This window comes from Anguilla rostrata, chromosome 7 (genome assembly GCF_018555375.3).
Source record: "Anguilla rostrata isolate EN2019 chromosome 7, ASM1855537v3, whole genome shotgun sequence".
NCBI classification, from domain to species: Eukaryota; Metazoa; Chordata; class Actinopteri; order Anguilliformes; family Anguillidae; genus Anguilla; species Anguilla rostrata.
In genome coordinates, this window is record NC_057939.1 from 39,532,073 (window position 1) to 39,559,954 (window position 27,882).

Here is a 27,882-nt window from a genome sequence, read left to right on the forward strand (position 1 = left end):
CATATAGCTGGCTAATGATCTCCTTACAATATAAAATCCACCTGTTGCCACCTTGACACTTGCTGTCCACAAAGAGTGAAAAGCTAGGTTTCTAGGGGCAATATGCGGTCTATATAGGCTACCAGCTATAGGAAGATGAAGCGGAAGCCCCTCTTAATGGCATTTCCAGTATACTGCTGCATGCTTTGCTAGCGCATTTCATCATACACGACAGCTTCATATAAACAAATTAAATGCATTGTTCCGCAACCACAAAATCACAAGGCTCCACATTATCAGCAAACGATCGATATGTAGCTTTTCATTACTTTTTAAAACATCATGTGTTACAATTGAATGGTGAGATTTGTGTACCAAATACCACAAGGATGACATTATCCATCCTCTGCAGACCAGACTCTTGGACAAGCCAAAGAAATTGTTTATTTTGGAAATTGTGGGATTTTTAAATTGTGATTAAATTGGGTTTTCAATCACTACAGACACAACTGCTGGTGGCAATGGGGTAGGGCCAATTGAGGAAATTTTGTTGATATGTATAGGGAAGCTCATAATGGGAGACTATAGTTTTAGATTATTTTGGCAATCTAAAATAACAAAACAGGGCATTTTAATAATTTAAATCCCCTGGTATTCAGCTTATAGCAATATATTTAAACCTTGAAACACATACTTTGAACCCAGACTAAAAATGCAACATAGATACTGAAAGTATCATTCCCAAAACTTCCGCTTCACCTCCCTGTAGCCTATAAAACTCCTAGAAGACAAAAAAACACATAATACCCAATATTGCTATAATGTGGGATCATAAAAATAACTGTACAACCATTTTATCCGCAGGTTAAGTAATCTTCATGATGAAAAATTATATTTTAGCTCACCTTGCTGTTTTGGAGCCTGCTAAATTATCTGGTTATTTCACTTTAAGAAACAGTGCATATAGATTATGGTTGTCAATATTTCATGATCGTTATTTCATAACTTTCCATAAAGACCTGACCACCTTTTTCTGCTGGTTTGCTTTCTTTTTTATTTTCTGAGATCCACTTTTGAGCTTAAACGTAATTTGATTCACATTGTGGAAGCTATGACTCCTTATTGGTTGTTTTCTCCAACATCCATACCTAAGTGATGTTCTAAAGTAACTACTGTAACACTAGTTACATTCAGCTGCTAGCAAAACTAGAAATTAGTTAGGCTACATCATTCTGTATCATGATATGTTAAAACACAGACATATGACATTGGACAACAACATATGCTGGCTTATTTCCCAGCAATCTTTGCAGAGAAAAGAAAACCGAACAGCTACTACCATCAAATAAAGACCACAAATTTAATGAATGGGCCAGTGTTTACAATACATTCTCTGAACAAGTTTGGCATGTTCGAAGGCTATTATAAATTTTACTTTCGGACAGTCTTCAGTTTTGTTAGATTGACACTTGTGGGGGGGGGGGGGGGGGTGTAAGGAAAAGGAAGAACTGAAACACCATTCATGAAACATTACAAGAGCAGCCAATTTACCCTGCATGGCTTTATAATTCCACACGTTAAATGATCAATCACCTCCAAAGCATGCTGCTGTGTTCAACAGTGGGCCACTTCACACTACACATCAAAACAATGTGATAATCTAAGGCAACACTGAAGTATTTTAGTAGCTTTTGTAACCTAGAGTCCCCCCTGGGAAACATAAAGCCATTCTATTATATTAGGGCCACAAAAAAGGCTGGGGTCCCGCCGCTGCCTCAAGTACTTCAAATAGATTCCCGAGTATGGCTGAGGTACGGGCATTGGTTTCGGCGAGAACCCCAAATCACCAGGCCTTGGACTAAACAGGGTTCTGCCAGTTATCTCAGTCTCTACATGTCTACATGTATCTGATGGACATGATCCCACTACATTGCCAGACATACCAAAAAGGATGCCAACCCAGTAACTGACCAGCTGGACTCCCAATATGGTCTTTAACCAATTTAGAGTTTAAAAAAATAAAAAATAAAAATAAACAGATGTTTGAAAGTATAAAATAAGTTGGTGACCTTCTTTGGAGGGAAACCCTTGATCCACTACTGACGTAAATAAATTGTATTCGTAATGCAACAGCATTACACATACAGTACTTGCAAATTATACATTTTCAGTGGCTGGAAGTGTTGGGCTGATATTGTGGTGAACTAATATATGAAAAGAGAAAAATCTTGATTCAGTTTTAATACTTTATTAAGATCGGTTGTCTAGCCATTCGGCCCGAAGCTTTAAAACAAAAAAACAAAACAAAAAACAAAACAAAAAAAAAGAGAGAGCAAGTAACAATGCTTATAAAATAGAACCTGACCAAGCAGGGATAAGACATCAGGTGGAATCATTTTAGACACCCGCATTCCTGTTAGTAAACAATTATCTGGGTTGCTTAAAAAAATAAATGAATAAACAAGTTCATCTGCGTAGGCGGACTCTGCTGTGGTTGTGAGACCATTTCAAATTAGCAGGCAGGTTATGGAAAATGTTCCAAGAAGGACTGGTTTGGAATCTATTTTATTTTATTTTTTTTAAATAAATAATAAATATAGGAAAGAAAAAAGTTAAAAACCAAGAAAAAAAAAACTATGTTCTTTTCTTGGTTTTTAACTTGTTCTGAGTTTCACTGAAAATTATTCAGATAACCATGATTTAAATAATAATAATAATAATAATAATAATGGCATTCCACAGCAGAGAATATTACAGGATATTTTACATCTATACTAGAATAATTTTCCTGGAAATGCGCTTATTTCACAAAATAAGCCATTACATTCCTGGCATGTACCATTCCAACAAGCAACATGTACAACTCTAACCAAATGTGTTTTTTTATTGCTTAAACAAACACTGCATAATCCCCACAAACTGCGCAATCCTTTCAGATAACTGGAAGAAAAAGAATATGTACAGCAAGCGGAGAAATGTTTTTTTGTTTTTTTTTTTTTTTTTTTTTTTTAACCAACAGCCCGCCCTCCCCTCCCCAAAGCCCCCCTTTTAAACAGCAAATTGGTACCGCCGGTGATATTCTGGTGAAAGCATTCCCTACTCCAACACGCACAATTATAAATTTTGACCGTGGTTGGAACTGGGGGTTTGAATAAAGAAATATTTAGTGTTCAGGTTTTATCATTTGTTCTTAGAAAATAGAATTGCTGTTATTTTGACACCAATATCATCATGCAAAGCACTAGATTCATTCACAAAAATCCATTGACCTCCAAAACAACACACCTAAAAAATCTTTCTGGTTCACAGATCAAATTTGGTTTTACTGATTTAAGAATCAGAAGTTTTTGTTTTTGTTTCTGTCGAGCAAATGGTGTACCGAGTTATGTTGTGTGCCACACCTTTAATGTAATAAATTACTGTACACTACTGTAACAAGTCCCACTAAACTACATATTTACTTACAATAGAAATGTTCATAACAAAGATCTTCCATGTTCAATTCAGCCAATAAAAAGGAATGCTAACATATTAACCCTTTTGTTTCAAAACATTTATCATAGATACTTCATGAGAGCTAACCATAAAGATACAGAGTAACAAAAAAAAAGTACAACAGGGCTCATTCTCAAAGATCCATCATGAGTAATACAGCCACCTGGCAAACTGTAAAAAAAGAAAAATCACAAAAATGTTCCCTGCAATGTTAGTTTGGCTCTGTAGATAAAACAAAAGTGTATACACTTATTCGGAACCATCATGTTTCAGACAATAGTTGTATAATGAGTTGGTATTACAGCAATGCATGGAAATACTGAACTCACATCAAATGTAATTTATACACAAATTGAGTATTTTTTTTTTTACATGTTTGCAATGTAAATAGTAAATCAGATACAAATTCAAGGTAACAAATGTATCTTAATAAAGATTTAAGAAACACGTATGCCCAATATACTGTATGTATAATCGGAGAAAAAAACAATATTTTAAAACATCATCTACATTAAACTGTAAAATATTGAAAACAAATACACATACATCAAAAAATATATGTTTGCACATTCCAAAACGTCCATTTACATTACTAAAAACTAAATATAAATATAAATAAAATATAAATACTGCTCAAAATATTTGTGTGAACTATCTTTAAGTGAAGCACTTATAGGTGTTTTGGTCCTTTAAGAGTTCACTAACAGAACCCAAGACTAAGCCTTAAAATTGTGGCCTACAGGAATTAATATTAAAGGGCATTTAGAGCCTTTTTAAATCAAATTATTAAAGATTTTCCTTGCAGTTATTGAAAATATGATGTACAGCTAATTTGACATTTGTTTTATGGATAATTTTTGTAATTATCCAAAAATAAATTGCAAGGGCACAATTTATTTGGGCATTGCCAGCACGCACCAAGTAAATAGCCTGACTGACTTTCACGCTTGCTGTGTCCAACAAAACATTTCTCCTCATTTTTATGTCCATGTAGAACCACTGTAGATGTCTTTTAAGAAGAGCAAAACATTGGCAATTGGACGAAAATAGAAAAAAAAGATTAATTGAGAAGCATAATTGCATACAGTACAGGGATTTTACCTTGACCTACATCTTACATTCCAAAATATTGAAAAAAATATTTTGGTTTTCCATTTCTAGGTTTTCTAGCATATCCAGCTGGTCCAATGCAGGGAATAAACACAACTGTTTAAAAAAAAGAATATATATGAATATATAACCATATCACCTCCCCACAAAATTAAATAAATAAATAAATAAATAAATATTAAAAATACAGTACACAAGAAAATGAATACATACATATTTACAGCCACATGTGTCATCCCAAAAGCACTGCTCAAATGTGGAGTAAAATAAAAATAAGCAAAACAAATAACAAATAAAATAAAATAAAAACAAGATCTAAAAATAATTGCAGTGCGTGGCCCATCCTACACCACTTCACCAAGGCTCGTAGCTCAGCAGTTACTGGTTGTATTTGGCATGTCTCCAGTCCATTTTAAAGGATACACTGCACTGTGATGGACCGCCTTACCGCTCTACTTTGAGGGCACCATATCCTTGATGACAGGTTCTCTGTTTAGGTACGTGGCCCAGTACACCAGGTTGAAGCTCCCAAAGAGGACGGGGAACATAATCCGGGACATGCGGTCGATTTTGCTCACGCTGTTGAAGGTCTTCTTGTTCTCCACGGGCTTGGCTTCGGGCTTGGCCTTGTTCGGGTCAGTGGCGGCGCCGCCCTTGGAGATGGTGGGCAGGACCGAGTCCTTGGTGATGTTGGGCGCGTAGTTGGCCACCGCGACGGCGTACGCGTTGTTCTTCTTCATGACCGAGGCCTTCTCCTTTTTCTGCGGGGAGGAAAAATACATTTATCAGAGAAGGACAATTTTTTCTTCTTCAGTTTTTTTTTCTTAAAGCCATTCACTGGAACTGCCATTGACAGATGTGACTGAGGGTCGGACTGAGTGATAAACCGTAACAATATTTTCCATTGATATTTTTTGAGGGTAATAACAATAATAATCCTTGCTGCCACGTCCTGCGTCAACTCTGCTTTCATCCTTCTTTCCATCATACATTTTTTCAGTCATATTTCTGTCAGAAAAGTTAGGATTACATACATTATGTTTCATTTTCCAAACCCAGCTTGCTTTTTTTCACTTATCCAACATGTAAAATATATTTACTTGATATAAATTGTCAATTAAATTGCCAAATTCATTGATAGGCAGATCAAACTGTTGGATCGACTTTTAGCAAAATGTACAACTCGAAACCAGATTAGAATTAAGAAATGTATTAGGTTGCGACAAATATTCATGTCTCACCTAAAGACAAGGTTCAACTACCTTAATAAAAATAACATGGGTTGCGAACATAGACAAGTTGCAGGCACACAATAAATAAATGAAAGAACAAACCATAGGGTGCTTGGTTAGAAATCCCATAGCAATCCAAAGATGTGCCAAGACCAAAATTTAAAAAAACTAAGATAGCAAAATATTAAAAAAAGACCTGAGATGAAATGTAGAATGCCAGACCTAGATGCAGAACTCAAACAAACCCATTTCCAACAAACTGTTACAAACTGACTTAGTGCCAAGCTGCTCAAAAAAACTGACTGCTGACTAATAGATATTTTATCTAGAGAAAGATAAGAGGGGGGAGGATCTCTTCTTATGACTTGTGTGCATACTTAATTAATGATCAGGGAGGATCCAAGGAGTAATGATTTATTCCCTTATATAATCATTTTTTCAGGTCAATCTACAATAAAAACTCATATTTTTAAGGTTATAGGTAAATTAACCCTCTATTCCATTTATGGGACATTACATATTAAGGATTTTCAGATCATTCTGGGAGGGACAGCTTTGGTTTCAATGGGAATATTGGTGAGCTGCTTTGTGGAGACACTAGATCAAGCAATAATTAAGCAAAGTTACAATGTCAGTACTGACACTCTATTTCCTGCTCTATTCTGTTATGACAAAAAACATAGTGCCTGTAGGTGTATTAACACATTTAAGATACAGAATCATATGAATATGAAGAATGCCAGGCCACCCCTGTTAACACACACACACACACACATGCATGCAGACCTACACTCACACACATTCAGACACCCCCCTCCGCCCCTCAGTGTTCCTGCTTTCGTATATCAAGGGCCCACAATGGCAAATGGTGAATTTGAGGTTCTTGACACTTGAGCTGAAACCTCCAACCGAATGCATCAAGTCCAGTAACCAATAAAGACCTGAGAAGGCTGCCATGGCATAAACTGAAAATGCAGACAGCTGAAGTCTACCCACCACACGTGCCCATCTGGTCTCAATCTGAGTGAGAACAATACGCCTGCCTGCTATCTCAAGATTCTAGTGCAGATCAATTAAGACACAAGCTTTCAGGAACCTTGAAAACATCTCAGCTGTAAAGTGCACTGAAGCGTGGATGTTTTCATAAGCAGGCACAGCATTATAATGAGCAGAAAAGTGAAGTTATCTAAGTGATCATTTTTAACACGCAGCTGACAAATGAGAATATTCCCACTCGGCATACTAACAAAGTTAAAGAAAGAAAAGCATGTTCTCTGAGTCATGCAATGAACCTGAATGGTCTGTAAAAGTGGAAGTAAAAAATCGGCCTACAACCGATCCAATTAATTTTTTTCTTTCTTTGTTTGGTGATACCTGGCCAAATTGTTTTCAACGTGATGTAGTCAAGATCATTTTGAAAAAAAGAAGGTGCCGGCACCTATTTAGCAACACCCATTGGAAGGTGATGCAGGAGCCACAGTATTCACATAGCAGAGACATTAGCAGCATAAAACCAGCATAGCCCAGCTTGTTCTAGCAAAAGACCAGTATTAACCACATTGGGACTCATGCCAGTCTTTCTTTTTTTCAGCAGGGCTTCCAAAGACAGAGGATGGACATTGAGCCAAGAAGAACACATCCACAGCTGGCAGCGAAGGCAGTTAGGCACACCCTGACTTTAGAGCTGCAGCAAAACATGACAAAAGCCCTCTCCAGTCATTTTCACGCACTGTGAAGCAAAATGGAAGCTTTCATCATTAGTAAATTAAAATGGAGCATAAATACACTCTATTCACTGAGCGCTCCACAAAGTAGTTCACAAAAAAAATAAAAAATAAAAAATATATGGTTGCACCGGCATTGAGTTTAATGGTTTACCTTTGTTTAACACAAATGGGGGACATGTAAAGTAATAGCATGTTGTTGTATGCACCAATGAAACCTGATTTTTTTAAAAGTTCTTTTACTAAAAGTACAGATAAAACCTGAAATGTGCAACACTGAAAGACACGTGTTTACCAGCGACCCATTTAGAAGGCAAGTTCCACACTGCTGACGTTCACTCTTGACAGTGCTGCTGAGATTTAGCTTTGGATGCAATGACTGTGTCAATGAAATTAGTTAAAAAACGGCAACTCTACAGGAAGGTTCCATGTGCCCTTTGAATATACTGTAACTGCACATAAAACTGGATGGAACAGGATGCCTGCTGGCCCAGCGAACTGTTCCTCACTTATGCTGATGTGTGTTCTGACTCCCCATTAATAGTGGGGAGAGAGTCAGCCCTTTTATTCCTTTATAGACTGTCAGGCACTTTATAGAAAGTAATTTTGGATGTCAACAATTTTACAACAGACTAATTCAGCTGTAAACCGTTGTGCAGCATACATTGCCCATGGGTACCCCATAAAAAGAAATAAATGCTTAACTTGTGATTCCTGTAGTGTTATTTTTTTCTATTTTGAAGCAATATTTAAGATTTGGGAATGCAGCAATAGTATTATGGACTCCTGTAGGTGAAGTACTATCCACCAGATTAACCTATGAATAACCTATGTTTGGGTTCCTTTGCTACTCTTAAACAAGTCTATGCTGTGCACCGGCCACAGAACAGAATAATGATGCTCATACTAATCTACATTTAAGTTGAGTTTATATTGTTTTTATTGGGAAATTTTAGTGACAATGAAAATTAATACAGGCTGGTTGTGATGAAGTGTTTCCCAATATGAAATGATCAAACATGAGAACTGCTAATTCTAAACATTCTAATGTAACTATGCTGGTATCTGGAAATGACACCCCTGAACTTGATCACATCTTGCAGATACTAATTTTCATGTTTCTTTTTCAGGTAGCATACCCTTGGTTAGCTCACCAATTAAAGAGAAGTGACAGAGGTGACCAGTCCTGATTTTAAACAGTCACTCCCACAATTCCTGTGGCAAGTGGAGGGTGGGCTCCCCCTCAATATTCAGATTCCTCCTGACATTTCTTCCCATCTGGGAGTTCTTTTTTTCTCACTAGTGTGTCAGTGTTTTATCTTCTTCTTCTTCTTCTTCTTCTTCTTCTTCTTGCCACTGGGGAGTTTTTTCTTCTTTTTTAAGTATGCAGGAATTACCACACTGACTAACAAGGGCCTATTCTCTATCAGGGACAGAGGACAGGAAAAGCTGCCTTTTTCATAATGTTCAACAGAGATCTTGACATACTTTCATTAAAATCTATGTTATTTACAGGAAAACGTAAAGGTGATCTGGCCAGCTGATCAGTTATTGCCCCCACCATTAAAATCTGGGATTCTGGTGGAACGCCAATTTTATAAATAAATTTTAATTGCAATTAAAGGCGCTACGTACATGGAGAAAGAGCTGATAAAATCTTCGGTCAGAAACAATTATATCACTATCTGTCTTCACGGGAAAATGGATCCAATGTAATGATATTCCAATTATCACTCATTTAAAATGTCTGCAGGCTCTGCTTTAGGGATGAAACAAACAGTGTTTTAGAACTGTTCGGTTAAATAAACAACAGGGTCAGCCCCAGAAATTTCTGCCAACCCAAGATGTAGGTAAACTGGCTTCCCTGACCCCATTTAGAGTTTTAAAAAAAAAATGTCTGCAAGCCTTGCTTGTGCTGAGAGCTAAAAATAAATGTCTGAAAAATGTCCACAGTCAGCCTACAATGCTACACTATTCTTCAAAGGATCCACAGACAATGTATTTTCCCATCTTTTCCTGAACGCTAATCCTTAACTATTATGGTAAACAAGCATGAAATCAATAACAAAAATTAATAATAAAAAATGCATTTGTGATACTTTATCCTTTTATTTTTATTTTTTTGACAATTTCATTGTACAAATGTCTGATTTCCAGAGGGAATCAAAAGTCCTTTAACCAAGAGCTAACTGAGGTTTCACGAAAGAGAACACTTTTCATAAAGAAGGAATCTTAATTCATCTGAGGGTCAGTGAACTTTTACGGGCTGGGGTAGAACTCATTTTAATCTGTTTTATATATTTTTTTAAAATATATTCGTCGCTGATGGCAGATTTCTGTATCTAGGTATTGCACTTTCAGTGCAACATAGAAAACTGAACAGATTATATTGTAGATTAGGAAAAAATGGCCTTTAACAGAAAAAAGTATATCACAGTATACTGAGCCTCCTGAACTTGAGGAGATCTGAGTCTACCATGAGACTTACACTAGACTGGCCCATATACTGCTGGATTCATATTATAACCTAAATTATAGCAGAGCATATAGGATTGTGAAAACAAGTTAGGGGTGCTTCATACGAGCAAAAAAAAAAAAAGCATGTGTGTCATGTAATGCTGTCCCTTCTCCCAGGGTCTGATTTATCTGGGCGGAGGGATAATGCCACCTCTGCAGTGAAGCTAGCTTTGAGTAGTTCTGAAGTCACACTCCTCTTTCCCTGCTGTCACTCTCTTTTAGCTTATTCCTGTTATCTTCCCAACACTTTTTTTTTTTTAGCAAGGTCCTCATTTTGACTCCGCCCACGGCAGGAGGGAAGAGAAATCACGAGGCCGCCGTGATGTCTCACGCCCATCACTGGCGTCCGGCGGTGGAGATTCTCTGCGAGGGAGAGTCAGTGTGCGGCTTGTTCCTGGAGGCCGGGTGCCAGCCCCAGGCTGCCAATCAGAATGTTTGATGGTAGAAGCTAATGGACAGAGATGGAAAGTCCAGGGGTCAGAAATAAAAGTCCTGCCATGGCAACGGTGGTAACGGTCAAGTTTTACTGTATTACTCGTTGTAATACAGAATCAAATGGCCAGCCACTATATAGCAAATATATTTAATTGCAGTGAAATACACTATATAAATAAAATTTGATTTATTGATACTGTGAGTGAAGAATTGGTGTAAATCACATGGGTAGGGTGCACAATGAACCAATGGTGTACACTCTTTTCTAACATCATCAGCCTTACATGAAATACCGAAACCCAAAATAACACTGCTATATGGGTACCCCCAGAGACAATGTCCACTCCACCCTCTACCTGCAGGCAGCTGCAAAAGGGCGACCTTACCTTATCATTTACCACACTTTTCCCATCCCAGGCCCACCCGCGCTTGGTGAAGTAGTTGACGGTGGCAAACTCAATGAGGGCAGAGAAGACGAAGGCGTAGCAGACAGCGATGAACCAGTCCATGGCGGTGGCATAGGCCACCTTGGGCAAGGAATTGCGGGCGCTAATGCTCAGGGTGGTCATGGTCAGCACCGTTGTCACACCTGAAGGAGAGAGACAAAAAACAAAGGCAGCGTTCAGCTATGGGGAAGAGACAAGTTACCAATGATCCCCAGTTACAAATAGTGTGTTTTTTTTCCAAACCAACTTAGCTCCCATGATGCAGGGAGACTTTGCCATTTTGCTCGTCTGTCATTTTTCTTGCATTTAATAAATTAAAATGACAAGCATAGGGAACCCAGTGGGCGGAGTCAAAGCTGTGCATACTGCAACAGTGAAAATGCCCCCATGGAAGCGATTATTTTTCTGAGCAGATGTTTCCTGTTGGAAATATACGTATGCCTGTGTAACTGTCATTTACATAAACTACCCAAGCTTGCAGCAATGTTGCAGGGCTGGCTTTCCCCCACCCCTTGGATACAAACAGATTTTCCCTTTCCTCCTGATACCCCAAAGTTTAAGTATTTGCATTCTTTTGACATAATACAAGTGTCTTATATTACTGTCTGACAAAAACATTCTGCCGTGAAAATATTTTCAAAAATACTATTTGTTTTATTTTTTATTTAATGTCCCAGCATTAGCATGTTCAGAATAGTACAGTATGTGGTTATTAGAAAAAAAAAGAAAAAAAAAAAGACCAGAGATTCATGACAAACATTAATTCCTGGATTTTAGGAGACTAAACAACATGGAATCACATGGGATCCACCTTCGTCACCCTATCTTCATGTGTCAATCACACATTATAGATTTCAGTAAATGATAGCAGGGCACCCAGGGCTATTAAATGAAACAAGATCACAAGGAACTGTGCCCCCTCAGACTGAAGAACAGTCTGAAGACAGCCTGTATGTAAACTCAAGGAACTGACTTTGAGCTTAAGGGCTCTGTTTTCTGGAATCAATGTCAAACGGTGCATGAGCGCAGTCAATGGCGCGGCATGTGGAGCACTGGGCGTGGCTTGTGATTGTTGGTATTTTTGAGACCAGAGACAAGCAGTGCACAATGTAAGGTGCGTGGCTCGCCTGCCAACGGGGCAGGATTACACTGAATATACTATCAGTGGGTGTGGTGTATCTGCATTTGTTAATAGCCAATCAAATTACCTCTTTTCATGCCCATTAAAGAGTTGCACACATTGCTCAAGGTGTGTTTGCCAATTTCTGTAGTCTACCGCTGCAATGGAAGACATGGATAATGATATAATAATCAGATGTTTCTCACAAGATGAGAGTTGAATCTCATTAATAAGAGAAATGTGTTCAAACTCGTTTCCTTTTCTTCCATCAGAACTAGTATTGCCTAAATGCTTATTGTGCGTTAGTTTTAATTTCCTATTAACCCTGTTGCTAATTAGCTTAAATACACTCTGCTATATCTAAGAAATTATGACAAGAGTATCTCAAATTTTTATTAAACACAATAAAACCACAGGAAATCATACAATGCCAGTGATCCCAGTCACAAAAGTAAAATGTTGCCAATGTAAAAAAAAGAAAGAAAAATTATTCACAACAATGGCACGGCTTAACTGAACTGTGCAGGATTGTATGAGTGGTAGTTTCATCATGATTTAAACACACATATTTCAATTATGTATCTCCTGATTTCAAATCAGCACAGGTTTGACACCTATTACTAACTCACAGACAAATGACGTACAGCCTACGTGCATGAATCGAATAAACTCATTGAAATGTGACCACTGCTGCTGATTTACACATGGATGCCAATCAAATGTTGTAATTTGTGTACAGTAGAAATCCTGTTGTGCACAGTAATACATGCCTGAACAATAGATGACCTTCCTGTACAACTGAAGGACACTGACACAAACACTAGCAATATTCAGTTTGTTTACTGTCAATTCTCGGCCATATTTCCCTGCTGCTTTATCAGATTGAATGGTATCAGCTATAGGCTGGGCTGTGGCACTGCGGAAAATGACTTCATCATAAAGCCAGTCAGATACAGGAGGCTAGGTGGGTGAAATCTTTCATTAGAATCCACAAAAATAGACCAGTTCTCAGTTCACTTGGGACACCATGCTGCAGGATTTGTTAACAAACTCCAGTCGTTAGAAATCCACAAAAACAGTCAGAAGTAGTAAAAGGGAGGCTATTATACATTTGCAGACCCAAATGTGCAGTCTAGTTGCATCAGACTTCATAGGTTCCCCAATCACTCAGGGAAGTCACATTCCTTCTTGTCCATCACAGCAAGTTATGCTAGTATAAAATTGTGTGCCAATGTGCGACATATAGCATAAGAAAATGAATTGTTACTCAGTATAATAAAAAAGGTGTTTATCAATCAATAAACAAAAGTGTGGCACAGTGGTGCAGTGGATAACACTGTCGCCTAACAGCGAGGTCTTGGGTTCTCTCTAAATTGCCCTTAGGTATGAGTGTGTGAGTGAATGGTAAGTGAATGGTGTGTGTGCCCTGTGATAGATTGGCAGCCTGTCCAAGGTGTATTCCTGCCTTTCGCCCAATGCACGCTGGGATGTTGCTTGTGTCTGAGAAAAAAAGAGCAATTAAATGGCTCGTAGCCTAATTGTTTTTCTTTAATGAGGGTTCTTTTTCTTTCTTTGACTTCACGTCATTTGTCAGTAACTGCATACACAGCTCACTGCATTTATGGCACAGCAGTAAAGCTATCCGTTTATATTTAAGTGCTAGCTATGCTTCTCTTAAATAATGTAATTATTAAGAATATGATTTCTTAGTCATTGTAATCATTAGGCCCAACAGCATTTATTACATCATTACATTGTTTGTTCAAAAGCATAAAAAGAACTATGATCACCTACTGGGACTATTCACGATGAATATCAATGAGCAGAATTTATTAAGCATTCAGATGTTCACGCATGTGCCCACTTGTTCCCACTGTAACAAAATGAGGCAGGGGAGTAATAATGATGACAGCATGACTGATTGGGAGCTCCATGGAAAAAAAATTTGCTCTTTCTTTGCAAAAGTTTAGACAAAAAGAAGGACAAAATGATCTTTTCACAGCTTGCAATTAGACCTTTTTTTCATGAAATGAGCCACAGCTTTTCAGGAGAAATTACTGACTTCTCCACCAAATACAGTAATGTGTTTCATGTTGGTAACCGCTGTTTAAATAAACACATGGTTGGTGTTTGACAGATTTGGATAAAGGAAAACATAAGCCAACGATTAAGTGCCTGATATACTGAAGATGATGTGTTCATATCGATCATGGCTTGTAGTAAGTTGATGGTCACATCAGCCGGGGGTGCCATATTGGAAATGGGGGGGGTGGTTTGGGGGGGATGGAGTGTTGGGGCCCAGTGTGAGATCTTTTCATCAGGCCCTAAATCCTTGGTAGCACCCCTAGTGGCACCTTTACCCCAATTGATGACAGCACACGGTTTTAAACTTCACAGATTTCCAATAAGCTACACACTTCAAAAGTGAACAGGCCTAAGTCAATAAATAAAACCATAAATAAAGAAATAAACATTTTTTATTATTTGAGTTCCTGTCACATTTTTTGTCCCATTATGTTTATTTATGACCATAAATGAAAGCCTCCCTTATTCTGTCAGGTGAGAGATCACTGCGAATGCCATATGAGATATATAAAACTGAGCAGATGATGCTAATTAAAGCATGTGTACTGCAGATATAAATTCAAACTGACATTCATTATGACTGGCACATAAAAGATAGCTGGCCATATGCAACAGAATGTTCTGAAAGCAGATCCCAGCATTTTCAAAATGATGCTCAGTGGTTTTAAATGAAACGGCATACATTCAGTACATACAATGAATAATATGTTTTTCACTCAGGAACTAGATGCTTTTTGTCCATAAATGACATGACTCATTTGATCATTTTCTGAAAGGCTTGACAAGACATCATTAGCACCCATTCATGCTTTTCTCACACACCCACACAAAGAATAATTCATCAATGCCATTGCTTAATGGATTCTCTTCAGATTAAGGTGGGGCAGCTCAAGTCAGGCTGAGGATTCAAAGCCAGACTACTGGATATGAAAAGTTCACATTTCAGCTGAGCAATTGATTAAAAAGTTTTGGCTCACTGATTACTCATCTGAATAATACACATATCTATCGTGTCATTTATGCAATATTTTTGTGTTTTTATTGTTAGAAAGGTGCATGTATGATTTTGGCTGGACCGCAACAGCGGGGCTAGCTCTACAAACGCAAATATCTGTGACTGAGTGACTGAGTACATTAATTAATATGGATTGGAACCTCGAGCAACACAGGCAAGTGAGTGAGTGATGAAGTTAAACCATTGGTCGGCTGAGTTATGAAGTCACACCATTGCTTGGCCGGATCACGTGTGTTAGGTCCAGCCATATACTAGGTTTCCTAGTCTTGTTTATCAGTTACACTGTCTCCTCTGTACCCCTTAAAAATGAATAGTTCAGATATTTCACTTAAATGTAACATTAGCTGTTCAATTGTTTTATTTGTTCAATATTGTAACAACTAATTAAGATTGGCAGCTGACCAAATGTACGTAAAGCGCAGATTTTTAACGAATACAAAGAAGGATACTATTTATTTATTCATTGATATAATTTATAGCTTAAAACAACAAAGCTATTTTTTTTTCTAATTCATGGTTAAGCATAGAAAAATTCAGATATTATTATGAAGCATCTCAGAGTAGAAGATATGTTCAAATCATGATATTCTGGAAATTTTATCATATTTTTTCTGGCCTATAATTGTCATTAGAATCACAGAATTAATTACTCTGTGGTTAACAGGCTTTTTTGAAAAATAAAAAATAAATAAATCCAGCCTCGCCTTGGGCAGTGGGAGTAATTTATGGAGCTTATTATGCCTACATTCAAGGTTCAGACCAGTTCTCACAAGTGGGTCTCAGCTTCTTTCATGGCCAGAGAAGTACTGCAAACATAAGGCTGTTTTTATGGTTTCCCCAAAGTGTCCAAAACATAATATTAAAAAGAATTGAGGCCTAAACATGAGGCCGTAGAAAGAAGTAGTGCTGTCATACTACTACAATTTGAGAACATGGGGAAAAAATAAGTGCTGCCACTCATATGAGCAAAGTCTAGAAATCCCAGTATGGCATACTGCTACATGAATTGAATTAGTTAGGTGTTATGCCATTTTATGAAGCAACTAATTTCACTGCACTTCCAGACATAATGCTGTACTGAAAATCCAACAGGGTCTACTTACATCTGTCACTTAAGACCAAAAAAGGAATAAAGGACAATTAAAAGTTATCATGGCTTCAAAGGTGAATGATGCTTCACTATTATACATACAATAGCCGTAACATTGCAATAACAATGCAATCACATAGTTTGCTTGTTTGTATTACATTGATAAAAATTTCAGGTTCAACCTCCTTCTTATATTGGAGCAGGTTATTATACAGCTTATTGTAAAAATGAAATACGTGATAAATCAATGCAATATTGGCCTGCATTCAAACAACCATTATCATTCACTGACTCTGGGGCTTACTTATTTGTTTATTTATTTTCACAAACACAGCTTGCCAAGTTTATTGCGGTGATTCCAGAACTTGCCAAATATTGAGCGACCACAGGCCATTGTCTCTATTTTCATGGAAAACATTATTTATTGCAAACATTTGTTAATTCACTGTGATCATGTTTATATCAATTAATGGCACAAAAGCAAATCTGGGCAAATGGGGGAGGATTTATCAAGGCTTTAGAGCTTTACAAGGCTCGTACTGCCAGTAGAATTGGGAAGTATGCAGTCTAATAAAATGGTGTATCTTTTGAAGTTGTTAAATGGGTGAAACGCAGTACTGCTTGTTTCTGCATTTGTTTTAATGTAAAATAAAAATAAAAAAGTTCAGCCATTCCTAATATAGGTCTGCAAGGATGTGTGAGGAGTGAATGCAACAAACTATGAGGTGCGATTTATCATGGCTGCTAACAATTGTGACTTACTTCATTGCACCCGATCACATAGATTTGGCAGCTGGTATTAGTGTTTACAGGGTACGCTGAATGAGTCTTAGTGCTACAGTGGGAAAGACAGTTCTCGATTCAACTATTTTAAATGCCTCGGAAACAATTCAGTAGAACCTCTGAAAAACAAGCGCGAATCCGCAATAGCTGCGACCGCACACGCGCACGCATCCATGTGTGCATGCATCCACGCACACACCCTCACACAAACACGTGACCTCTTCTTCGGCTCATGACCAACCTTTCCACAAAATCTTTTTGTGATAGGCCAAGCCCATCGCCACGCCCCCTCTTGGTCAATCGGCCTGAAAGTTACTCAGCTCTACCTTCGGTCATGACCAACCTCCATGCCAAATTTTAGCCTCCTGGGGCGAAAACTGTGGCCGCTACGGAGCGGGACACTTTTGTGGACCAACCGACCGACCGACCGACCAACCAACCGACTGACCGACAGACAGAGCTATAGAGCTGGGGTCGCAGCTAAAAAAAAAAAAAAACACTAGGAATGGTAGCTGGAACTCAGCTCAAAAATTTGAGTCCTTCATTCATTGAAATTAGAGTACAGAAGCTTTAGTTTTTTTGACTACTCATCATGTAGCTATAAATCTTTGTTTCAATTAGCAACAGTTAAACCAGCAGTAATACACACCTAATTAGAACATTAGTCTGCTGTCTGAACAATGTGTCTTCGTTTCAGTGATCATATTCAGGTAAAACCCATTCTTTGTAAAACTGAGAGCCTGAGAGTATGAAGGCTCTATCCTCCCTATCAACAAATAAAAACCCTCTTCTGAAAGTGTTCATTTCCACTATAATATCAAACAATATCAAGGGCGATATTTTTTATTCAGTCCAACTATTTCAGTTACATGCTTTCTTTCATTTAAAAAAATATAGAACTGCAGACAGCAATTTGGGGTCCCAACAAGTAGAATCTAAGCTTATGAATGACATTCAGTATTTTTACGGCAACACAAAAACAATTTTAATTTTTGTATTAGCGTAATTATGTGGAAATTTAAATTATACATAATTGGTCATTTTGCTGAATCAGGTGGTTGGTGCTTGGCTGGTATGACATATTCAAATCCTGCAAGATCAAGGCTTATAGCCCTACAGAAAATCAGTTGCACTGAATGCACTGCAGGACCCTAGCTGTGTCTAGAAATAAAGCCTATAATTTCAGCCAGATTTCCTGTTTATGTGCAAGCAGAAGGACAGTTTATTCAATTTATTTATTTATTTATGTATTCATTTATTGTCATAAATAAGCTGCAATACGTTTATCTGTAAATGTTATGACAGATGTTACTGATACATCATTTACCGCTAACAGTTTTATATCATTTGACATAAACTGACATCATCTCTTATGCCATCTTGTGAGTGCTGTTATGTCATGTGCATGCCAGCGCTATGTCAGCCTTGCGTCAAAGGGTTCAAGTAAAGTGTTACCATAAATAACAATGGCAACACATACTTTCCATGTCTTGAATTCACATGGATGGATTTCATTTATTTCTGCAGTGTAAAAATGAGAACGGTAGGACAGGCTTGCTCTGGGCCAAGTAGATGGAAAATCTTGCTGCACCTAAGAGCTGACTGATTTATACCCTGAGAGCACGGCCTCTATGACTGAGAGCACAGCCAACCTGGATGACAACAGCAGCGGGAAACCATTTTCATTTTTTAACCTCGCCACAGGTTCAGATCTGCTATCCGCCAATATAAGAACTTAAGCAAATGTTGGGAATGGTCCCCTCTTAATGCGCATGAAACGGTAAATAGTGAACGGATCAATGCGTAATCATGAAATGCAATTCAAATGCAGCGGGCCTGGCGGAAAGTGAATGGATCATGAAGGTCTATGGCTGCTTATGTTCAGTCAGCAATAAGTTAGTTCTCCTGTCTTGTGCAATCAGAGACTTGTGGTCCCATTGTAACGGTCACACACTGAATGGTTTCAGATCTATAGACAAAATGTAATGTTACACAAAGGGAAACTGAGTCAAAAAAAAAAAAAAAACAAACAAAAAAAAAACACTCATATAGTTATTATTTAATTTATTTAATGAAAAAAGTTTTCAAATATAGTACACATATCACCCATGTGGAAAAAGTAATATGCAGCAGCTTTAGCAGGAATAACTGCAACCAAGCACTTACTATAATTAGATATCAGTCTTTCACATCGCAGTGGAGGAATTTTAGCCCATTCTTCATCGCATAACTTAAATTCAGACAATTTTGTGCTCATTTCCAGTCCTGCCACAACATCTCTATTAGGTTCTTGTCAGGACTTTAACTAGACCACTCCACTGTAACTAAAGGGGCAATTGTTCACATGGATGTTGCGGGTGTTTTATAACTTTTTTCATTAAACATATTATTATTAATAATATAATAATATTATTATTATTAAATAATAATAATAAAATGTCTTTTGTGTGGAGATTGTTGACTATTAGGTAGGGAATTAAACAACTTGAAATAAGAAACGTGTTCTGAAGTGACAGTGCCTATCCATTGCATCCATGAATCCTGACACCTATCCATAACCTGACTTCACCAGCAATGGAGCAGTACAACAATCTTGCTTTCCTGCCATACGCAAGACTTAAATATTGGCAGTGCACTTCTGCGGCTGTGCTCATTACATCTTAGTAAATACCCTGCTAAATTGAAAACATGTGGCGATGCATAATTTTGCGAAGGTAATACTGAAGGTAATTTGTGGCATGCTTAGTGAATATAGCCCTTGGGCTATGTCCAAACACAGATGTCTCAGGACTTTACACAAATTAGCCCACATCACATAGTAAAACTTTCTAATTCTCTGCTTTCGATGAGCCTACACCTTTAAATTTCTCTGAACTCCTCCCAGGAGCATGCACAAAATGGCGGGGAAAACATGAACTCTGAACTTCGGGACAAGCAGGAGACCAGCTGGGGATCAGCTGATACAGAAGTCAAATTGAACATTCAAATCAAGATCTTCTAAACTCAACTAACTTTGAAAAGCTGTCTTAATATGAATCTCAGTACTAAAAACTGAAGGCACACTGCAATCAACCCCAGCTGACTGTAACAATATACTCTATTCATCATATCATAAATAAGGTATATTCATCAGTAATTCACATTGACGTAACATGATTTTATTTTTTATTTTTTAAATAAATAGTTTAAATGGGGCATGATTCAAATAATTGTATACCACTCCGCAAAAGAAAACTTTCTTTAAATGCTTTGCAAAATAAAAGGGAAATGAATATCTCTTTCATGGTAGGGCAATCTATAAGATAGCTTTGGACTTTTTTTAATGAAGGGATATCTATTCCACAAATGCACCCTGATCTGGAAATTCAAGATAATTTTGTAGTGCTCTGGGCAAGGCTCTGTTGGAATTAAAATGGATGGGGATGGGGAGGAGGTACAAAGAAAGGCAACCGATCTGCCAGATTAAATGTACCCTTAATTACCCAATTTACTTTAGCACTATGGTCTATTAACAAAATGTATATTGCAACCCTTGAGGATCTTGGGGGGAAAAAAAATAAAGGCAATTAGCTAAAATCCTACCTCATTTGACTTTTTACTTGTGTATACTAATACATTTAATGCTGACAATAAGTACTTTTGATAGTGACCAACGTGCGCCTAACATTGCTACTCTTGTTACTTGACATCATTTGCAGCTCTTGGCATTTACTCAAAACATGCGCCCACACCACTGTGACCCCCACCACAATATATACCAAGCAACACTACAGTAAAATTTTCTGAGAGTAATGATAATGGATCAGAGTGTAAATTACACAGCGCAGAGGTGGCAGTTTTGTTTGTCTGGGTTTGAGAAGGTTTTAGTTGGAGTACTGCCTCTTCACATTGGCACTGACGGCTGGGTCACTGGATTGCATTACACACATACAGCGAGCTCTATAATGTTTGGGCATATGGACATTTTTTATTAGAAAAAATATGTACTAAAATTTGCAATGAAACAATTCACACATGGTTATTCAAGTGCACATGCATTGGTTTTATTTAAGGGCATTTTACATACTTTTGGTCCACCATGTAGAAATGACAGCACTTTTTATGCATAGTCCCCTATTTTTGGGCACCATGATGTCAGGAACATATTAATGTTAAATGAAAGTAGTCATGTTAAGTACTTTGTTGCATATTCTTTGCATGCAATGACTGCTCAAAGCCTGTGACTCTTAGACACCACCACATGCTGCGCATTTTCTCTAGTGATGTTCTGCCAGGCCTGTACTGCAGACATCTTTAGCTTCTGCTTGTTACAACGGCTAGTTGCCTGAAGTTTTCTGTTCAGCATATGAAATGCATGTTCAATTGTATTCAGATCAGGTGACTGATTTGGTCAGGAATTTTCCAGTTTTTGGCTTTGACAACTCCTTTATTGCACAGAGTGGAGTGGAGTGGGACACATCAGCCAGTAGTAGCAATAGCAGTGTGAGGGGAAGAAAGAAATGTATTTTTGCTGTCCACAATAAATAAAACAAATAAATAAATGAATAAATTGAACTCCTTCTGCTGTCCTTCATTTCATAGAACATGCATAAAATTTAAGATGGCTGTTACGTCCCAGTCTTTTTTGGGCTTTGTGCTTTGTTGCTGCCGCATTGTTTCTGGCTCCCCTACAGACGGACATAATGACGTCACGGTACCGTGGCTGAAATATGGATCCACAGATGCGCCTGTGAGACGACGCACGACATCGCTTGGCAACCAGGCCAATGGATGCCCGTTGTGAGGATGCTGGGACCGTCGCAAAACAGCAATATTAGAAAGATGCAGGACTATGCAGTCACATATTTGTGATGCGCATCTTTCTAATTTCATCTCGGTCTTGATCTTAGTTTTGGTTAGCATACTGCCTACAGACCATGTTGTCTATTCTCTTCAAACATGTTAGATTGCTAATATTAACCTTCCTTGCTATAAAAATAAATAAACGCCCGAATAAACGCCTTCTTGCATTTTAACATATCACTTTATGCTTGACTGGGTCTTCTTCCAGGCTGTGGTTAATATTGAGGTGGCTTAGTATTATGCCTGATAGTGTACACCGGGCTATTTAACATAGTGTGTTACGGGACGTGACAATGGCTACTTCCATGAAAGCAGTTAAAATAATAAAAAAGATAGGAAAGTGTTCCATGTCATGTTTCACACATCATTGCAGCTTATATCTGAATGTTGCCTGAATTTCTATCCTCACTGACCAGAGAAGTGATCACTGCCAGCCTTTTATTTACAAGGCCTAGCAAGGGACACTTCCATTTAACCTTTCATCACTACTATAGAGAGTAGGAGCCTGCCACACACGGTCCCAAGAATAGCTCACCTTCCTCCTTTTAATTCTGTACTAAGCAGAAAGGCTTTAAAATACTATTCACCCATTAAATAGAATGACCAACATTAAGATCGTAAATTTACAGTTGGCTGTAGGCTGATTTCAGAACCTGAATGAAGTCCTATTTAATTGCATCCTGCACTTGTCATAAGTGATACTCAATGGAGCAGTGAGTTTAATTTATTGCTTTGTAGTTTTATTTTATAGCGTTTCATAATTTGTGATTATATTGTATATTATATAAAAACTGAATTAAATCCTATATTTTTGCATTTTATTATTTTTATTTTGTGATACCCTGTATTAATTACTGGTATGTTTTGTTCGCAGGGCAAATAATTTAAAGGATAACTTAGTTCTCATTGTACTACCCTGTTTAAATGAAGCTTATTAATAATAATAATAATAATAATAATACATTTTGTCTGGCTAAACACCAGAAAACTGTTCAAGTAGCAAGATCAAGAAATTTCTCCAATATTATTTCTAAAAATCCTGTTTACCACAATCAATGCAGTACTTCATCCCTCTTCAAGTAATAGTCCTCATGTGTCCTCTGAAACCTGTGAAGGTTTTCTGAAATTCTTTTTTAAAAAGATGAATGACACAAGGTCTCACATCTCACCTCCTGCTCACGACCCCCCTGATTCTCCTATGTACACTGCTGTTTTAAACCAGTTTTAGCCAGTGCCTCTCTCTCATCTGAAACATTTTCACATATGAAGCCCACGACATGCCCCCTTGACACCATTCCCTCACACTTTCTGAAAGAAGTACGACATAATCTGCCTCAGTATTTCATCAATTATTGATTTCTGTCTTGTTTCAGTCACTGTTCTCTCTTGCTTTAAACATGAAGTCCAGCCACTCCTCTGACAACCCAACTTTAACCTTACAATTCTCAGTGATGTTCAACCTGTATCCACAATTCCATTTTTATCCAAAGTCCTTGGAAAATGTTGCCTTTTCTCATATGTCTTTTCTCATATGTCTTTTTTAACCAAAATAGCATCCTTGAAAAAAATCTGTCTGGTTTTAGAGCACTTCATAGCACATAATATACTACCCTGAAGGTGCACAATGATTAACCAAGTGATTGACTATTGATACAGGGATTTGGGTTTTTTTTATTTAGTTAGACCTCAGTGCTGCTTTTGACATGGTCCACTATGATATATTAACTGACCATCTTAAGCATGGTGTTGGCATTCAGACCACAGCCTTCAAGTGGTTTGCCTCCTATCCTAAGAACCAAACCTTCTCTGTCAATATCAGTTTCCTCATCCTGATTCCTCATCCTCCTCTGCTCACATCACTTGTGTAATTCCCCAAGGGAATTTTTATATTCTTTTCTCTACATATACTCTCCCCCTGGGTTCTATCATTCAGAAATATAATATCTCCTTTCATTGCTATACTGATGATACCCAGCTTGACCTCCCTTTGAAACCCAGCGACAGGTATTCTCTAAAGCCCCCTTTTGATTGCCTTGTGGACATCAAATGCTGGATGACAAATAATTTTCTCTAGCTTAATGAGAGCAAGGCAGCTTATTCTATTTGGGCTGGCAAGCTAGGGCCGTTGTCTTCATACAAATCACATGCCAGAAATATTGGCATGATTTTTCATTCAGGCTCCATATTTGATAAACAGATAAACTGAAAGGCAACCTATTTCAGTGCAAAGCTATAGCCAAGGTCAAGCCTTTTTTCTCAGGATTTGGAAGAAATAATGTATGCCTTTAGCTCATGCCATCTAGATTATGGTAATTCTCTGTACATGTGTTAATCACTCATGCCTGTCTCAACTGCAACTAGTCCAAAACAATGCCGCTAGGTTCCTGACTCCCATATTGGCCTCCCTCCAGTGGCTCCCAGTTACTTGAATCATTTTATCTTGCTCTTCGAGTCCTTGGAAAATGCATTACAGTATATCTTGAGGTACCTTTAATGATTCCTATGGGAATGTGTGTCTGTATCTTAATGTTTTTTATTTTACTAGGTCTCTATTCAATCTTGCACATAAGTACACCATGGGAAATTCCAATGAGAAGTGTTGACATTCAGTGAAGTATTGATTTAAATGTGCTTTATAAATAAAGTTGGCTTATCTTAATTGCCACTCTGAGTAAATGAAATGCTGGAAAAGTATATCATTTGTGAGGGATATTTACTACATTTGCTATGTACATTGAAAACTTCAAACTGCTAAGAGTCATTTTCAAACACTTGTTCTGACAGTCCAATGCACTACTTATATCCACAAGTTAAATGACAAACTAAATCAACCTCTTAACAGAGCTTCACCTCTTCCTTAATTAAGATAGCTGATGTCGTTTCCTCTGTGCCGAGAACATGCCTTCCTAAAATAGCCCTGTTTATTCTGGGGTGAGAATATGAGAGGAGACAAAGACAAACCTCTCGATTGTCTTTGGCTGCGAGGACTAAAAATACTTTTCATATTTCATCCAGACCAAAATGAGTAGACAGCAGCTAGGAGAGTGTTAAAATAGAAGCTTAAGCTCATAGTGGTATATAATTCTGCATATTTAGGGGAGGACAAATACATTTTTTTTTTTTAAGTATGTATTAAAATATATATATATATATATATATATATATATATATATATATGCTTTTATTAAATATTTAGGGCCATATTTACTAAGGATTTGTGGGCATTTTCTAGATGCTAATGAGACCAATAGCATTCTTTCATATTTAATAAGGTCCTGGACCTGAGGTTTACGCTGGGAAAACTTGAGAAATGTGGCATCCCTAAAATTTGCATGTCTGGGTTAATGCATATGTATTTTCGGGCGTTCAGATGATAGACCGTAAACATATGGGAGGGGAGAATGGAAATGTATGCATATGACCTAATAGAGGTGATTTATCATGGCTGGTGGCCATTGTGACAAAGGCATCTGTTTTTTTATCATCGGCGACAAGAGGGTTTATTCATGAAAAAAAGCCTGCACGTAAACACTGATGCACAACCAAACTTTGTAACTTACCATGACATCAGTGGTACAAGTTTAAAGTGATCCAATAGATCTGATTGCCACACTTGCCATTGTCTTTCTGTAGCCTTGTGCCAAGCAATATGGACCAGAAATGATTTGATAACTGACATCTGTGAGCATAGCTCTGCAATACACAGTATGTTCACTACACATAACAGTGCATTTTCTGAGGAAATACAGTTACAGTTATAAATAATATCATTATTACACAGCAACTGCCATGCCCCATCCTGGGCTGACATTGGGAAGTCAACAAGAGAAACTGCTGTGCTGTTTAAGCTGTTAAGCAGCGCATCTCATTAAACACTCATCATTTAAGATGCTGAAATGAGCTCCCGGCACATATTAACCCAAAGCAAATTAAACCTGTCCAAACAAATAAACCAACACGCAAACAAAATGGATACCGGAGCATTACTGTTGAGAGTGGTGTGTACCACGGTAATCCTTCTTTTGAATTTTAAATGAAAGCAAAACTTTAGGGGTCCTGTAGTTCAAAAACTTAGAATGTATATAAGCATTGCTTGGAAAATATCAGACTTGGTGAATAAAGTTATTGTCTTGAGTTTAATCATAATCTTGGCTTTACTGACAGTATATCAGAAAAAGAAAGAAAAAATAATAATATCGGAATGATTTCACAGACAAGAACAGACAATGTTCATTATTTTCACGGGCAAAATTTCAAGTTTTTATGAAAGGAATGAAACCTCCAGCCATTGCTGTGGAGGTTAGTGGCAGCATTCCAAGATCATACAGCATTGATGTGTGACAATACAGTCTTCAGCTCCCGTCCTCACCAAAAATTCAAAGGCTGAATTACACTTTGCTTTAAAAATGCTGAAGAGACAGCTTACATTATGATAGCAGAACTGGCAGTTAGCTGTATTCCACTGCTCTCAGCATACATTACGTGAATTACCATCATGGCTTAATTAGAGTGAATATGTGTAAGTCAGCAGAGACCAACATTTCAGACTTTTAGACCCATAAGATTTCTCCAGGGGTCACTATTTAACATGCCCCTGGGCTCTTAAAGGAGGAGCTGTGAAATGCATTATGGGAATGTGTTGGTAAGAGAGACACATGGGAAGAGTTTTGCTTCATCAAGAGCCTAAAAATGTGGAATTAATTTAGCAGCCCTAATATATGACTTTGTAGCATGTAGCTTTGTGTTGGGTAATTGCTTCTTCCAAAGTTAAGAAATATCACCTGCTGCAAGCAGTTAGTGTCTCAAAGCAACACACTGCTTTTTAATCAAAAAATGTCTGAACACCAAAACACTATAGTACTTTTTCATGAGGTTAGATTTATCGACTGTTAGGGACTGAGGTGCTATATGGGAGATGGTTTTGCCCTGACATGCGATACAGCATGAATCCATGGATCCGCCCTGCCTTGTGTCAATGGTGCAGGCTGCTGGTGGTGGAGTAAAAGTGTGGTGAATGTTTTCTTGAAACACATTAGGCCCCCGAGCATCATTCAAATGCTACATCATACCTGAGCATTCTTGCCGACCACACGCATCCCATTATGAGCCACAGTCTACCCTCTTTCAAGCGGATACTTCCAGCAGGCTATTGCATGATGTCACAAAGCATCCATCATCTCAAGCTGGTTCCACAAATATTACAGTGACTTCAGCTCCAATGGCCTGCACAGTCCCCAGATCTCAATCCAGTAGAGCACCTTTAGGATAAGGTGGAACGAGAGGTTGTAGCATGAACGTGTGGCCAAAAAATCTGATGCTATCGAGTCAGCGTGGACCACAATCCCAAAGGAATGTTTCCAGCACTTTGTTGAATCCATTCTGAAAATAATTCAGGTTGTTCTGGAGACAAAAGGGGGTCCTGCCCAGTACTAGATTGCTGTGCCTAATAAAGTGGCCACCATGTGTATATTACATTGGAGCTACATAATAAACAATTTAACTTTCTTTACAATGTTTCTCACATAATTCCTCAGTTTTACTACTATCTTGGCAATATATCTTGTACACACCAGCTTGAGCTGGAATTATTTCAATATGCTGATACGGCATCAGCACACATTTTCAACCAATAAGACAATACGTTTTAAATGAAATATTCCAAGGTAGAAAAATTGCCAAGACTCCCATGACAGCACAATGCTGTCCTGACAAAAATGTGAACAGGAAAGGATTTAGTTCAGTCTGACTGTTCTCAGTGCTCCAGGTTCAAGTAATACAAAACCAATTAATCTGAAAATGGTGTTGTTTACACTGACCCGACCAGGGACCATTGATCATAATGACTGAAGCCAGTTTAGTTCAGATCCTGATCTTTCTGACATACCTTCATGAAAGACTTCCCTAAGCCTGGCAAGGTGAACCTCCATACAGCTTCAGTGAAAGTACTGAATAAGGAAAGGAGAGCTGTCTCATTTTTTTATAAACAGGCTAAGATCAAACAAACCAGTC

The 27,882-nt window shown here is 37.8% G+C and overlaps 1 protein-coding gene across 1 annotated transcript in view; it reads right to left on the minus strand.

Moving 5' to 3' along the window:
- Nucleotides 1-2,211: 2,211 nt before the first annotated feature.
- LOC135259680 (gamma-aminobutyric acid receptor subunit alpha-2-like) overlaps nt 2,212-27,882 on the minus strand; it is an 82,365-nt gene continuing 56,694 nt past the window's right edge. The window contains exons 9-10 of the mRNA XM_064344296.1: nt 10,879-11,081; nt 2,212-5,345 (exon numbers count right to left, since the gene is read on the minus strand). Of these exons, the coding sequence (XP_064200366.1) occupies nt 5,037-5,345; nt 10,879-11,081 (512 nt within the window). The 3' untranslated portion in view covers nt 2,212-5,036. The remainder of the gene's footprint in view (nt 5,346-10,878; nt 11,082-27,882) is intronic.